Below are 16,236 nucleotides of genomic sequence, written 5' to 3' on the forward strand. Positions count from 1 at the left end.
TGCATCCCTACTTTCTATGTTACTCAGCCTCACTGCAAATAATGTTTGATCCTCAAGCACAGAGTGTCCCCAGGGTTTTAAAAAGTATTAAAAGTGGATAAATCAATTTAGCTAACATTAAGGCTTTCAAAAAGTATCAAAAAGTCTGAAATGCAAAGCTGTGGGTAAGAGAGTGAAAAAAACTTACTGTAAATGATAACTGCCACTGTATTCTAGACGGATGTCAGACTTTTCACAGACTTTTCAGTGATTCAGAAAACAATTCCACCTCTGTATGCCTTAGAAAAATGTATTGGCCTCCTCAGTGGTCACCCCAAATTCTAAATTCTAAATTATGACTGGACATGTGTTATGTCAGAGACAAGACTTATATTTGAATTATTTTTTTTAACTATGTTGCAGATTGCAAGTAGCTCCCACTTCATGGCACATTTGCTTGGGTTGGTACTTGAAGCTGTAAATTCTGACATCTTTTGAATCCTTGAAAATAAAGCTAAGAGGATCTACAGTACATGTTGTCATATACACAGGAATAAAACACTTGTAGGATCCATTAGCATTAGTGGTTTAATGAGATATGCTCAGCTAAATCAGAAAGGGTAAACAGATGTTATTAATCTTGTTTCAGAGCAGACATACTTCAGGCCACCTCTGCACAGTAATTTTCAACTCTAAAAGTTCTATTTTTGTAGAACCAAAGATTTAATCAATCCTTGGCTAATCCTTAGCGAACATAGTACTTCATCCAAATGTGGTGATATTTCCAGCTCCTCTACTAACTCCTCCTCTTTATGTGGTTGAAATTGTGCTCCATCAGCATGCAGACTGAACTCTGTGCAGAGTAAAAATGGAGATAACTTTCTTACACATTCTGATGCAAAACAAGAGAAAAGAGCATAAAGAAGGACCACTTTTGAGGCTTGTTTATAACCTGATTATCATTGGTGCTACATGTTTTGAGAAAATGACTTTGACATGGATCAAAGCATATGGAGCAGGAGAAAAAGTCATGCATATTTTGGTGCTACTAGTTACTGCAACCAGGTCTTAGTGCATCAAGCCCTCAGAGTGAGTCAGTGTCTCAAAAGCTTTTGTATTCAGTAGGTGGAACTGAAAAACAAAAGCTAGAAAAAACTATATAATTCCTTGCAAATGTAAGCTTTAACTTTAACTTTTTCCTTTCTACTTAGGATCCCGTCTGCGCCAAGAGGACACCCCACCCCGGATTGTTGAACACCCTTCTGACCTGATTGTGTCCAAAGGGGAACCTGCCACTCTTAACTGTAAAGCAGAGGGCCGTCCGACCCCGACAGTGGAGTGGTACAAGGATGGAGAACGGGTGGAAACAGACAGGGACAATCCCCGATCTCAGCGCATGCTGCTTCCCAGTGGCTCGCTTTTCTTTCTACGCATCGTCCATGGACGACGGAGCAAACCAGACGAAGGTTCCTATGTCTGTGTTGCCCGAAACTACCTGGGAGAGGCAGTGAGTCACAACGCCTCGCTGGAAGTAGCCAGTAAGTACAACACGTCTTTCCATCTTTGCCTTCAGTATGGGTGTGAATGGAAGAGTTTGGGTTCAGATGCAGCTGAATGGCAGCTCCAGTTTCCCTCAGTGTTTGGTTGCTGAATGTGTTCATTGAGTTGAATAATCTCTAAGAGATGGGCAGGATGTGTTTGGCCCAGCGCTCTCCGTAGGCCTGCAGAGCCTTTGGGGGAGAAGTGGTCTGATCATTCCAGGGTGAGTGCTCTTCTAAAGAGCCCTTGGTAGGTGGTCAGGAGCCACAATGGGAACAAAGCACTTGCTGTTGTGGCCCTATTTCTGCTTTTGTCAGAGAGATAGATATGAGGTTTTATTTCGAAAGGAATGCAATCATTGCATCTGAGTTTAGTCATCTTTTAATGAAGAGCTTTCTTGCACATTTCATTGTAGTATCAGAGATTGCTTTCATTGGCTGTTACCCTTTCCCAGTGACAGGCTAGCTTTGATGTAAAGTGGATTCAAGCATTTCCAGGGTCAACCGACAGTTTGAGACATATTAGTGAGGAGTTAATTCTGCAGGCAGTACTTATGCAATACAGGCAGCAAAAATAGTCTCAGTCTCTTTGAGAGTGGTGACCTATGTTGACAATTTCTTCCCATGATTCTTTAAGGGCTGCTTTGGTTGGTGAGGTCAGCTCTTCAGAATTAGGCTATTATCTTTTTGCTCTCTTGACCGGCTGAGAGTGAAGGCGGAGGACGAGAGCTCAGATATCAACCGCTCCTCTTGCATGCCCAGAGGCTGTCACCAAGCCGCTCACTGTAATCTAATCAAGATGGGGAAAGAGAGAATTGTGTGTGTTTGGATGTGTGTGTGTGTGTGTGTGTGTGAGAGAGAGGATGTGGACTATGGGGGTTTCTTAGTGGGGCATTGGCTCCTGGCTTTTTGGAGGTTGTGATTTTGGGTATAATGTGTTGGTCAGATAAATCAGATTTAGTTTTGGATTGTAGTGGAGTAGGGATTGATTTTTAGTTGTTTGGTCCAGTTGGTTTCCTGTCAAGGAGTGAGCCAGTAAAGCAGATTGAACATTAGCTGTGAACACCAAGACTTGTTTTCTAAGTACAACAAAAAAAGCTTTGAGCAGCACACAGTTTCAAAATGAGTTTATTAGTTCCAGGTTTATCACAAGGAGCTATAATAACTTCATTTTTTGTCAGCAAGTCTTAAATCATTGCTATGGCTGTCAGAGAGGGGCTGCTTTTAGTATGTTTTTTGTTTTTAGGCTAGAATTCCTTCACTCTGTAGACTACACATTTTTACTAGCAAAGATATACAAGTATATATCTTTATTCTTAGAAATCAAAGGATCATTAACAAAAAAACAGGGAAGAAACACTCCAAATAATTTAGCTAAAGTCAACATTTGGTCAATTTTTGTCACTTCAAGTCAGGACACACACATAGTTTGCAGTTATTCATATTTTAATTTTATTGGCAGCTACTGTTATGCATTTACTGTCGTTATTTACATTTGGTGTATGGCTGGGATTCTGGGATCCACCTGCCCTTCCACGAGCCTTTGTGAAAAGTAGCAAGCAGAGACAGCACACATTCCTGTCACAGGTAGAGAATCAGCAAAAAACCCTAGTGCAGAGCAGGAATCAGTGACAACAGAATGACACTGATTATGTCAGGTGTAGCATAATAGAGGAGCTGGGGTGGAGGAGGGTTTCAATTGCAGCTTTGTTTATATCAAAAAATAGCTATATCTAAAACAGGAAACACATTTTACATGCAAACTATGTTTCTTTTGTTCTGAAAGAGGCAGTGTCTTACAGTAGTGGTCTGCAAGAGGAGCATCTAAGCTCTGGGGTCTGCAGCCAGACCCCTCTCCATGGGCAAACAAATGTCATAAAAGATCAGGTAATTTTCAGCTTAAGAACAGTTTTTCTCAAAATTGTGTTAATGTAGCATTTGAAAGATTTTAAGTACTGTTAAAAGATATTAACCAAGAGTCATTTAACATGTTTTGGTGGACTTTCTAACACATTTTTTTCCCTAGATTATTTTTTGATCATTTTAGCAAAATATTTTATGATTGTGATTTAGATTAACATTTTTTTATACTTTAAATTCCAAATTTTTAAATTTGTTTTGTTTTTTTATATTTATATAATGGGAATAATATATCTTTAAGATGAAGTTAAAGGTATATACAATCTTATATTAGGAATTAATCACAGTTCAAGTATAAACAGAACTCATACAAGCAGCTAAATCAGGGTTTAAAAAGTAATACACAGTTATCAAAAGCTTTGTATAGAACTGCCAAATCAGATCCAATCAGCAAATCTCTGAGTCAGAATTGTTCTCTGATCCTGCCTTCATAAATCCTGCTACAGCTAACACTAGCCAAGCTTGTCAACATCAAAATTAACGTCAGCCCAAATCAAACAGAATTATCTAAACTACCTTGTAGGAAAATAAATTACATGAAATATAACTATAAGAAAATAAAAAGACTCTCACTGGCACATATTGAAAGTTTCCAAAGGTCAGAAAGCTAAAAATATTTTTCCGTAGTTGTAGATGATATATAGTGTTTACTTCTCAGGCGGGTGTCCCAAGTAGAAAAACAAGCCGCTTGGCGGGACTTTTGAGGAGCAGGGTGCAGAGAGCTATTGGCTCAGGCTCAAGTTTAGGCTGCTTATTCTGTACGAGGTTCAAACAGACCCATAATGACAAGCCACTGTGCCTCAACAGTCTCTCTCCTTCTCGCTCGGTTGGTGTCTCTCACTCCCCTCTCTGCTGCTCCTGCTTAACTACATATAATTATGTTGTCGGAGCAACTGGGATGGAACCCTGGCGGAGAAAAATGCCATAGAGAAAGAAAATGTCAGAGGGCGACTGAAACTTCTCGACAAATATTCATTTAAACTCCTGATAAGAGCACTGCAAGCCATAGATCAGGCTCACAAGAGCATAAACAAGTTTTAGAGTTTTTGGGGTCTGTGACATCAATAAAGCTGCTCATAACACGAACACTTTTACAGGCCATGTTTTACTCAGACTCAGTGTAAGGGGAGGGTACCACCAGCCTTTTTTATTTCCAATGAAACTCCTAAGAAGGAAGTGGTGCTTTTAATTGTGTTTACTTTGCCTTGCTCTCCCCTCCTATAATGTTTTTGCTCTAAAAGCTAAGAACACATCTTTTTTTTTGTGATGTTATTCTAAGAGCTCGGCTCTTACAGTTTCCCTTACTCACCAGCGATTGTTAACATAATCCAAGTTTCAACAAGTCCTGTTTTGTCAGACTAGGAGAGCTAACCCAGTTTGTTTGGTTTATCATTAACCACATGTACAGTACAGCCCACAATCTCTCTATCACAGCCTCTTAACCCAAAGCCTGCACTAATGCATTAACCGTGAATCCTGTTTGAATTGTGTATTCAAACAAGCTTAAGACGGGATTCTTTTCCTATTATGTTATTGCTTTCTTTGTGTTAGTGATGTGGATGTCAAATAAAGGACTTCCTCTGTGCACACGGTTGATAAAGTACTCAGGATAAGGCCACATTGAAATTTGACCTACATTGTTACTAAAAGTGTTTGAAAATATTATGTTTCCTTAATCTGTGAAATGTTTGATGAAAGTCATGTTCTTACCAGGGTGTGAGTGAACAAAAACATGCTAAATAGTCAGTAAAATAATGACAGATTCAAAGATTTGTTTTCCACACCGTTTATTCTGTACTGTGACACAGAAATCTCCTTTCCCCGGTGTTCTTTGTGGCCCAGAGTCTCTCTATGAATAGCTCGTGTCCTTTCCCCTGGATGCAGAGATAGTAAAGTGAGGTAATGGACGGCACACTGCTCCACTTCAGCAGGCGATAACCTCAGGGCCGGCTGTCTAGTGGCCTGGCTGCCTGCACAGTGCTGACCACACAGCCCTGGCTGTAAGCCTCATATTGACACACACACAGTCCAGAGTCAGAGTTTACTTTGACTGCCACTAACAACAGAAGCAAAGGGATGTTTACTTGAATTTGGTCCATTGCACATAACTGCATTCTGCCAAGTTTATCTCAGAATCTCATTGATCTCACTGCTCCTGATGAAATCTCCTTCAACACGTGCAGTCAGCTGGCTTGGCCGACTGTGTTTGGTGGGGGCTGTGGCTGCAGATTTGTTGAAATGAGCAGGGTTCAACTTGACAGACTTTGGGGCCATGCTCGAGGGTCATCTGCAGAGCGGGGGGACAGTTGGCTGGCATGCACGGGTTAGGTTAGGGTTACGAATCTGAACCTCCCACTGATAGGACGGCTCGCTTGTCTATCTTGTAGGAAATCCCTTGTAGCACATCTGTTGGCCCTCAAAGACTTTGCTTTTTTATGTTCCGTGCAGCACAACCCCTTCTTCTTCTATCATATTTATTTGCTCTATTTTACTTGTCATTATTTTTCCACTGTGACCCAATGAATTGGAACAGGCCCTGTGAGTGACACAGTTTCTTCCTCTACCTGGTGGCACAGTAATTATTTATTTGTCATGGTGTTAGCTTCCATTAACTTATTATGAAAGTGTAAGTTTAGCACAGCAGCTCTGTCTCTTTCTCTCTCTGTCTGCATTTTCACACATGCACAAAATTCTACCAGGAATTTGCTGCATATGTGAATGCAATCAGCCAAAATTTTCACCTCAACTTAACCCTGAAATTTTCCAGCAAGCCTCCGAGTAGATCCATTTGAAGTTGGGGTCAGCCACCATAGAAAGCAGTGGATATATATTTATCTTGTACACAGTGAGGCAGCGTCATTCTCTTCAGCTTGCAAGTATTTTCTTTATCACTAAGTTGTTGGAGCTATGAATGCATCCAATTACATAGCATCGGTATAAAGGCAAAAACTGTCTTTATAAAGTCAGTCTGTGCCAGTTTGTTGAGCATTTCCATGATGTACTTTCCTGACATCATGTTCTGCATTCTGAAAAATCCAGTCTCCCTGCTCTTGGATGTTGAAAATCTCCCCCACCAGGTATACTGATTTGTTCATGTGTTTTGCACTGAGGGAGGCTTCCATCTTACCATAAAGCCCAAGTCAGTGAAGGGCTAGAGTGATGTTTGTCCTACTGGAATGTCCACACAGGATTTCTGGAACTCAGTCAGAGTAGCCATCAGGTTCTTGGTCGCCTCTTACTAAGGCCCTTTTTCCCCATTTGCTCAATTTGGCCAGACAACCAGCTTTTCAGAGAGTCCTGGTTGTGCAAGACTTCTTCCATTTGAGAACTAGAAAAGCACTCAGAGAGCGCAGACCTCCGCCATTAGTCTCATCGCCCAATAGTGAAGAATCCTTTAAAAAATTCCTGGATCTGTCCCCATGTGCCCCCCTCCACGGCATCCCCTATTACTCCCTTCCCAGTGGGGTGGAAACACAGTGAGGCAAAGCATTGGCTTCGCTACGGGTGGACTGTCATGGCGTCAACCTGCTGGTCCAAACAGATGCACTGACAATCTCACCCATGGTCTCACTGGACGACTGGAAGTCGTAGCAGAGGGTGAATATTCCTCTATTCCTCCCAGCATTGTGAGTATTCTCGCTACAATTCGCTGTCTTTCTCTCTGTTACGCTTTGACTCGTCTCCTCGATCTGGCGTGCGTATTTCAAACTCTATAAAACTCCAAAACTTTGAATGGAAACACTGCCAAAATGCTGCTGGGATTGAAGTTACTCATGTCCGCCATCTCCTGGTGTAAAGTGGCAACAGCGCAGAGCTCTGCCATTAGCCCTATCTCCCAATAGTACAGAATCCTTAAAAATATTCCTGGATCCAGACGATGATCCGGATCACTCCCAAAATCTAATCAGTTCTTCCTTATGCCATTTCTGACATTTCCTGAAAATTTCATTGAAATCCGTCCACAACTTTTTTAATTATGTTGCTAACAAACTAACAAACAAACTAACAAACGAACAGACCCACCTGATCACATAACCTCCCTGGCGGGGGTAATTATGGAGGCCACTGTGCTCTTGGGAACTTTCAGTGCAACAGAATTTTTTTGTAGCTTTTCCCAGATCTGTGCCTTGCAACAGTCCTGCCTCTGAGCTCTGCAGGCAGTTCCTTTGACTTCATGGCTTGGTTTTTGCTCTGATTTGCAGTGGGTCTGAATAGTTCTATCAATGTGATATTTCAGTTTTTTTATTTTTCACAAACTGGGGGAAAAGAATCATGATGGGGTACTGAGTATAGTGTTGATGAGAGAAAAAAAAACAATTTTGGCTGTAGCATTAGGCTGCAACATAACAAAATTGACAAGTGAAGGGGGTCCAAATAGTTTCTGAATGAACTGTATGTGAAAGCTGTCAAGCCAGGGAGTCTTCATGGTCCTCTGTCCTGATATTCACTCAAAACTTTTCCTTTATTTAACCCCTACTTTCTGCTCAGAAACATTAAGGAGTCACAGATACAAAATTATTCAATGAGGAAAAGTGGAAGAAAAAGTGAGCGAGGTAGACAAAAGAAGCAGAGAATAAGAGATGAATAGCAGGAGGAGAAGAAATCAGGACAGCTAACCCCAGCAGGAGCAGCAAAGAGTGTGCTGGCGAGCCGCCAGGCGACTGGAGGCAGAGTGTGTTACAGCTCTGTGGCGGTTATTTGTCTCAGGGAGGTTCACAGCAAATTGGTGCAAACGGCACAGCCAGGGTCTGCTTCATGAGTCAACAGGCAGCCGAGGCGTGGGCTCCACACCACAGACCCTCCTTGGCCTCTTCTCCAATCTGTTTTTTTTATTGGAACGCAGACAGAGCCGTTCTACAATCTCAAAGCCCAGTTGTGTTTATGTGTTTCAGAGCTGAACTCTCTAAGTAAACTTTCTCTGTCTATTAAAAGTTCTGCATACTTACTGTTTGTGGAAAACAAAGCTCAAGTGAATTCTTGTTCATTCATTTCACAAATTTTGTCTTAATTTGTTATCTTACCCTGAATAGCTGCTGCTTGTGAGCTGTTGTTCAAGGCTATTCCGCTCCCATGCTGTTAATCTTTATGTTACAGCACAACTGACCGGTGTGTATTTATCCCCAAACACTATGCATTACTGTCAGCTCAGTCTTTGTGCAAACCTCTGCAGCAATGATATGCTCCACACTTGCATTTCAGTTAGCCTGAAAGTAATCTATGTATGCAAAAGGCTATTTTATCATGCATGTTGCATGTGGTCCGAGCATATTTAGCCCTTCAGGGTGTTTGCATAAATCAGTGAAATCCATGTTGTTAAACCAGTGGCATGTATTTGCTGTGTGTGGTCGATATTTAAATGTCATTTCAAGAGGAGAATTTCAGCAGGGAGGGCATTAAAAAGTGTGTGAAGCCTCTTTTAGTGTGTTACCACCTTAATACATACCTGAAGACTTTGGCCATGTTAACTTAGAGACACTCAGTCTTATATTGGATGTCATAAATGACCTAAAGCTCAGATGTCACATTCAGCCATCACAGCAGGCTGCACTGAGCAAGAAGATGCTCCTGTCTCTTTCACTCATGTAAAATTGTGTCAAATGTCACACTGATTTTGGGAGTTTTGGAGCCTGTTTTCCACATGCATATCTTCGCCCACGCGTAGCCCGCCCTCCCCCACCAAAACTAATACTGCTGGCAAGATGCGAGGCCAAGCGCTGAAAATGCTCACCACAGGGAAAAAAGAGTGAGCAGTGCAGCAGAGGATAAGAGCAAAAGCAGGAAGCAGGGCAGCTTTTCTGACAGAGTTAGCTGCTTTGTGTTGTTTTACAGCGAACACTGGCTCTGAGCCTAAAGAAAGACTCACATCCTACAGAGAGAGAGAGGCTACTATGAATGGATTGGATTATATAAGAATGAAGCCGTTTGATAGAAGCAGATTGGGCGAGGCAAGGCTTCCTGTGTCTGTATGTGTTTGTGTTTAACTCCATCAATCTGTCATTGTGTCTACACTGCTTTAGCGAACAATGTCTCGTAGAGTTTTGTATGACAGAGTCTCTACATGAGCTAAAGGGGCAGGTGTAAAGGAGCCTGCCCAAAGTCCCATCAATCACTCCATGCTCCGCCCGTCTCTGACAGCCCACTGAGCCGGGGAAGACGGGGGAGACATAGCATCCAAAAGTACAACAGAACCCCTTTCATTCCTCCGTCTGTGTCCTTTCTTCCTACAGGAAAAAGAGGATGAGACAAAGAAGTGCTCAATTTGAGATTTATGGATGTAAAAAATCCAAATTAGCATATCAAGGAATAATCGCATGTGATTCCTTGTGATTCCCATTCTGCGTCTTATCATCTGCATTATCAGATTGTCACGGGTCGAATTTAGCAGGAAATTGCACCATAAAACAATAAATACAGAGCTTTGGTGAATGAGGGACTTTTTAATGGCCACATAAAAAACTTCCTGGAAAGCCATAGCTTGAGGTAGGCCCTGTAGTGTGATAGATATTTGTCTGTTTGATCTCTTATGTCTATGAAAATAAAAAGACTGAAATGTATTAGATATGCTTAACACAGCTGCTTCACACTGACATCCACATTGTTTTTTGGCTTTCAGATCCACTGTCAGTGTTCCTTTATGTGGCAATGATTTATCTCCGTTAAAGGGAATTCCTATTTTCTGTGTGTGTGTGTGTGTGTGTGTGTGTGTGTGTGTGTGTGTGTGTGTATTAGAGGAAATATCTGTGATTTTATTTTACCAGGGATGTTCACATCATACTGTTTTCCTAGATCGCTGAATTGACATTTAAGTCAGGATTACCTACAAGAAAACTGAGAAATCATTCAATATTGAGCACACTTTATTTAAAGTTGTCTATGGGGAATTTGGTTTGCCAGCTGTGGTTTATGTTTATACTGCACACTCTGCCAGCCTCCAGTTGCTCATGCAGGTTCACGTCCACATTTCTGTCCCAAATATGAGTACACATCACTGTAATTAAACTTAACTTAGCACAGCCTAGATTTTTATTTCAAAAAACATTTTTAAGTTGTGCTGCTAGCTCAAGATGCTATCTGTTCTCTCTGCTTGTTTATATCCAAGTAGCAGAGCCCTAAAAGAAGGCCCATTAAGCCAGTCTACTCCGGATTCTGATTAAGACAACGTTATTGATCCCAACTAGCTAGGTTTTGGAGTATACTCAGACTAAGGATATTCCCAGACTACTATTTCCCTATCTGGCTAAACATGCACTTGAATTACATTCAACTGACTAGTCTATAGAGGACAAAATGTTTGGAAAAGGGTTAAATTCAGTACAAAACAATGAACCTGCATGGAGGGCTATAACATTATTTGCTTATAACTTACGTTCATTCTGCTGCTGACCAGAAAGAAATCATTTCTTTAACTGTGCAGTCAATTAAATGCACACATCCCTAATTTCTGCACATTTTTCTTTGAAAAAAACATACTGAAGTTTTGAAACCACTCCATCAGATTACTTTAGCCAGCAATTGCTAGATGGATTGTAATGGCTGTAAGAATTAATTTTAATACTGGTGTATGTCCACTACAAAGATTGTTTTTGCAGTTGGCACAGTTGGAGTTTATCCCAAGAGTTCAGGAAATAATTTGGGATGCCTGTGGTCAAGTGGTGTATTGGCACACTCCATGTATAACGATGTTAACCTTGAAGTCCATGATCCAGATTTGGGTCTGACCTGTGGCACAAGAAAAAGCACTAAACCCCAAAATAATAATTCCTAAAGAGCTGATCATCACAAATGAAAAAGTAAGATTCAATTTAGTGCAAAACATTACACTTCAAAACCACCCGACAGTTTCCACACATAAGACAGTTTCACCTTCTAGTACACAAGAGGTTTTCTTACACCAGCCCTGATTGTGTAGTTTGTTAGTTACTGTTTGACTTTGAAGTTTTAAAGGCTATCTCAGATCCAGAATAACATTTCTGTCCCAATAACATACAATAAATCTAATAAATTAACACATTAAGGCTGCAATAGATAAGCAGGTTATGTCTAGAGATAAAATTGTGTCTCCTGCTAACAGAATTTTGCACATGTGGATGTTTGTGTTTCCAAAAAGAAGCACCATACCCTCAGTATAGGCCTCAGCTTTATGAAAATTTGAATTACCCTTTAACAAGGCCAGAAATGCTGATGTATGGGGTCCACTTTGAGCACTTTCCACTGTTTCTGTAGAGGTTTTCGCGGTCCCTCCTTTACTGATGATGACATTATCCAGATATGTCTTGCTGTCTTTCAAAAAGCAGACCTACTGCACAGTTTTGTGTCTGGATGCTTCCCCAACTCCAGTGCGTCAGATGTTTTTTTTTTGTCTGGTGGCCACAGTGTCTGCTTATTCATCTCTATGTAATCCACCCCCCTGGCTTTAGTACAGCACAGGATCACTGGTAGGGTGGGTGGGTGCAGGGTCCCAATAGGATGGTAGAGAATGATATTAACATGATGAAGTGCTAGTCTGGAGGAGATAAGATACTGTATGTGGGCTCTTGAGTCCAGTGGTCCTGCACCCACTGATAGCAGAGTACTTCTACTTCCTGTCCTCTTGAAAACACATCTTCAATGTTAGTGTGGGTGCATGTTTCAGTGTGCTATAAGTACGTTTTTTATGTGCATCTTTTATCAACATGTTTCCATATTTGTTTGACGTGTTCGCCTGGCTCTGCTCCACATGTGATGAAAGCTCTTGGTGTGTCAGCGCTTGTGAGAACCAGATGAATGTATGCTGCTGACTCTAATCTCTGCTTCTTCTGCAGAGACCTGCGTATTACTCTTGTTGCGAGGTGTAATCTCCTCTCGGTCTGAGCCTCTCCTGTGGCCGGAGAGGCTGTGTTATATGTGTGTTTATGGGTCTGTGAGGTTTGTGCGTGCGTGTTTGGTCATATGACGAGGTGTTCTGCTCCATGGACATGCTCTGGTTATTAAACCCAGGTTAAGCCCTCACTTGAAACCTTCTATCATGCTCCTCGATCCGAGACGATGGAGTTATGGGAGGATTAAGGGGTTGAGGAGACTGGAACTTTAGGGATTTTTCAGCAAACATTTTGGCAAAGTTTGAAAAAGAAGCTGAAGGGGCACACGCAGCCCACTAAAGGTGAGCCTGCATGGACCTTGTGATGGCGTGCGTTTTTTTCCTCCCATCTCCTGTTTACTCCCAGACGGTCACCCAATTCGTCACGTGTTGATGGTTTTCAGCTTGTAGCACAGTGCTGACATTTAGCTGTGAACTCTGGGTAAAATGACAGCAAGGAATGAGACAAGACCAGATACAGACTCAAAAACCTTGCATCAAAAACACTTAAGACCTTATGATTTCAAAATTGTGAAATATGATAAGTTTATCAGCATATTGGTGCAGTTACAGTCACATTTGCTTCTATTTTCTTATTTTAGTTACATTTGAAATGAACATTAGCATTTTTTAAATGTAAATACATGGAGAAGTTTTTGTTTTTTAATCTCTGATATGGACATCTTTATCTTTTTAGTTTGTTTTGGAGATTGTTGAGGTCTTGAGAGGCAGTTTTGGTTTCAGCAAAAGTAGCCATAGAGAAAGAGGCTGGTTCTGCTTTGATTTGGTGGATGTTGTGTTCACACAAGGTGTGACCGATCGCATATCTGAACGTGCAAATATAGTGAGTTTACCCACTTAATTTATTGTGATTCACTCAAATAACTCGCTCCACACATATGTCAAATCACATGTACTCAAGTGTCCAAAAGACGTGAAAGGGGCAGGGCTTCCCTCTCTCACATCTGTCATTTTAGCTGGATTTGCTCAAATTAGCCTCATTCAGGTGAATCACTTGCACAGTTTGTACCGCAAATTCACCACGTTCACGCCTTCTGAGCTGAAATTGCGTATTCTCTCATCTTTACATTGAATAATGTAATTAACTCGCGCAAATGATTTTCTCGAATCTGATGCGAACTCGATGTTACACTTCTGGTATGTGCTTTTTGAAATAAAACTCCAGTGTAGCTTTGGGATTTCTAAGGAGAAACTCTCTTCTTTTGTACAGAAAACCTTTTCTGACATTTTTCTGACTCAGTTATACAATCAGCCAAGTAGGGAGATTTTTTAGGTAAAACTTAGAAAGGCTGTGACAGCATGGAGATGCAGCCATTCTGTGCACAGCCAGTATAAAGCAGGGACGGCCTGCAGCAAATTCACAGCGAGTCTGAAACAGGTGTAACATCTATGTGGTTAGGGTACATTAACTATTGCATATATGCCTCAATCTGATCCAAACTGGCCTTGGCGTTCCTGATTGTGCTTCACAGTTTCAGTGCCAGCCTTGTGTAGAAGAAAGGCAGAAAGAAACACAACAAAGGATTCAACATGGTGAGAGCCAGAGTGAGGATAATGCATTTTGGACACATAACAAGGTATTTTGTGTTTATCAGCCAGCATGTACAGAGCTAAATAGTCATGTTTTCTCCCTTTCGCATTCAACCAGTTCACCACTTGTTTGCCAGCTGTTTATTATGTGACATAATAGGTCAACCAATAAGAAGGTCTTATAGTTACTCACCATATCACCAGCTACCATAGTAGGGTCTGACATAACCCTGTCAGTATAAGGTGCATGTGCTGGATCAGGGATCTAATCTAGCTATGAAAATAGTTTGACTTAACTGTACATCCTGACTCTTTTTCCTTGCTTGAGAAAAATCTTCTTTAAAGTTATTTATCTTTCCTTTCCCACATTCTACTGCCTCTTCCTCTTTCCTCCTTTCTCCCTCTATCTTTTCCCCATCGTGACTCCAATATGAACTGAAAGAGGAAAAAAAATAAGGCAATAAAGTCAGAGTTTATATCCAATACTGCTGGAAAGGAGAATAGATTGGAAATGGTGGAGGTGTGGGGGAGGGCTTTGAAATTTTATCAGAGTTGTAGCATGTTGCTGAGCCTGAAGCAAGACACACTAGAAGAGCTGGCGAGCCAAGCAGTCGACCCAAACACTGATAATGATCTGATGAGCGCTATATCTGCCTCCAAATGAAGTGCGGTCTACTTGCTGCTGACTGTGGACAGTCTGGGCCATGCCATTACTCAATGACACATGCAAACAGGGGATACGTGATGGCATTCAATTGTCATCTAATTGTCCTTGGTTACCGTGGCAGCTAATCTGATCATTAGGGCAACAATTGGGAGAAAATTAGTTTCTCCTTGTCGTGTCGCCTAAAATAGGGTCAGTATGAGGGAGTTGTTGCTCATTATCACGCTGTGGTAGTTGCATGCAAGCTCTCTGTTATAATGACCTCTGTGTAATGCTAGCTGTTCTCTTCTGAGCTCCGGATACTCAGCATACTAGGTCTCATGTTACAAAAGGAAGGATTTACCCCATTATCACTGTAATGATGCAGTAATGACAAAGGAGTGAAAGAGTAAAACAGTTCAACAAACTAACTGGAAATATGCAGGTTGTATCTGAGGGATTTTGCTTTTAAAATCACTTTGCACAGCGTTGTATTATCTTCAAGAGCATTGTTTACACCCCTCAGGCTTTACTACATGTGCGGCGAACATAATCATCCTCATTGGAGTGTATGTAAACAAATACAATAGTCTAATTAGGAGCATAAGGAGAAGGGCAGTGTCACCAAGAGATGAATGGAGCAGATACACTCTCACCTCTCCTTTATGCCCGTTTGACCTTTCCAAACAGGGTGTGGCAAGGACACAAAAGCATCTCCATGTAACAATATACTGCAAAGAGGTGGATGAAAGACAGACAGAAGGACGTCATGTGTAAAATGAGGAAAATGGAGAGGATCCATTGAAAATTCAAACAGTAGTCAGCTGCTGTGGGTGAAGTTTGAAATAGCTGACATCTGACTCAGTGAGGCCCCGTATTGTATGACCGTAGTGCTGCTGCTGTAGGGCTCGGGGGTGACATTTCTATTCTCCCTTCCAGACCCCCACCTCTTCTTTCTCTCTCTCTCTGTCTCTGGAACTAGTATCAGATTCTAATCTGTCAGTGATGCCTCAGCTCCATTTAGTCGATTGGCTCCCAACTGATGGATGGGATAGAAAGTCCCTCAGTGACCAACCGGGATATAGCTCAATTTTTCCCAAAGTTTCTCACCTCCCTAAAGCTTAGCCCATTTTAAAAGAGTTTAAACAGAAATTGAAAATGTAAGAGATCCCACACTGAATAATGACATTTTGAGCACTTCCCACCATAGATATAACTTTTTATACAGTTTTAGTCCTGATCCTCAAAAATGTAAACCTCCTTGAATCTCTTGCAATCACATCTTCAAAATGAAGAAACACAAGAGATAATGCGCAGGGAGAATTAGTAGTGATAGTTTTAGCTTTACTTTTTACTCAGTTTCTCAAAGGTAATCTAAAAACTTGAAGTCACAGAGATGGCAGAACTTTACATGTGAGAGCATGAGATGGAGCCGCATCATTGGGACTTTGAAAATGAATCTCTGTGATATTCATGAGGTGAAGAGGACAACAGTATGGACAGTGAAGAATGGTCTGTTATATATGTTGCAGATACAATTAAGAATAATTACAGCGTAGAATCCTGTGTAAATCATAATTTGACTAAAATACAAAGGCTCTTCCATGCACACTTCTATACAAGAACATTTCTATTAGTTTCAGAGAACAGCAGGTTTAATACCACTGAGAATAAGTCTCATTTTCTTTCTAACTTTCCTATCTATGAAGACTTCAGGGTTGTACTGTTTAGTCAGATACCTCCCTGTAATGCTGATTTATTCTGGTTGG

At 41.2% G+C, this 16,236-nt stretch overlaps 1 protein-coding gene across 4 annotated transcripts in view; it reads left to right on the top strand.

Moving 5' to 3' along the window:
- robo1 (roundabout, axon guidance receptor, homolog 1 (Drosophila)) overlaps positions 1–16,236 on the top strand; it is a 350,443-nt gene that overhangs the window by 198,407 nt on the left and 135,800 nt on the right. For all 4 annotated transcript variants that reach the window (XM_041803292.1, XM_041803317.1, XM_041803300.1 and 1 more), the window contains one exon: positions 1,191–1,517. In XM_041803292.1, coding sequence (XP_041659226.1) covers positions 1,191–1,517 — 327 coding nt within the window. The remainder of the gene's footprint in view (positions 1–1,190; positions 1,518–16,236) is intronic.

Source organism: Cheilinus undulatus, linkage group 2 (assembly GCF_018320785.1).
Source record: "Cheilinus undulatus linkage group 2, ASM1832078v1, whole genome shotgun sequence".
In the NCBI taxonomy this organism is placed as follows: domain Eukaryota; kingdom Metazoa; phylum Chordata; class Actinopteri; order Labriformes; family Labridae; genus Cheilinus; species Cheilinus undulatus.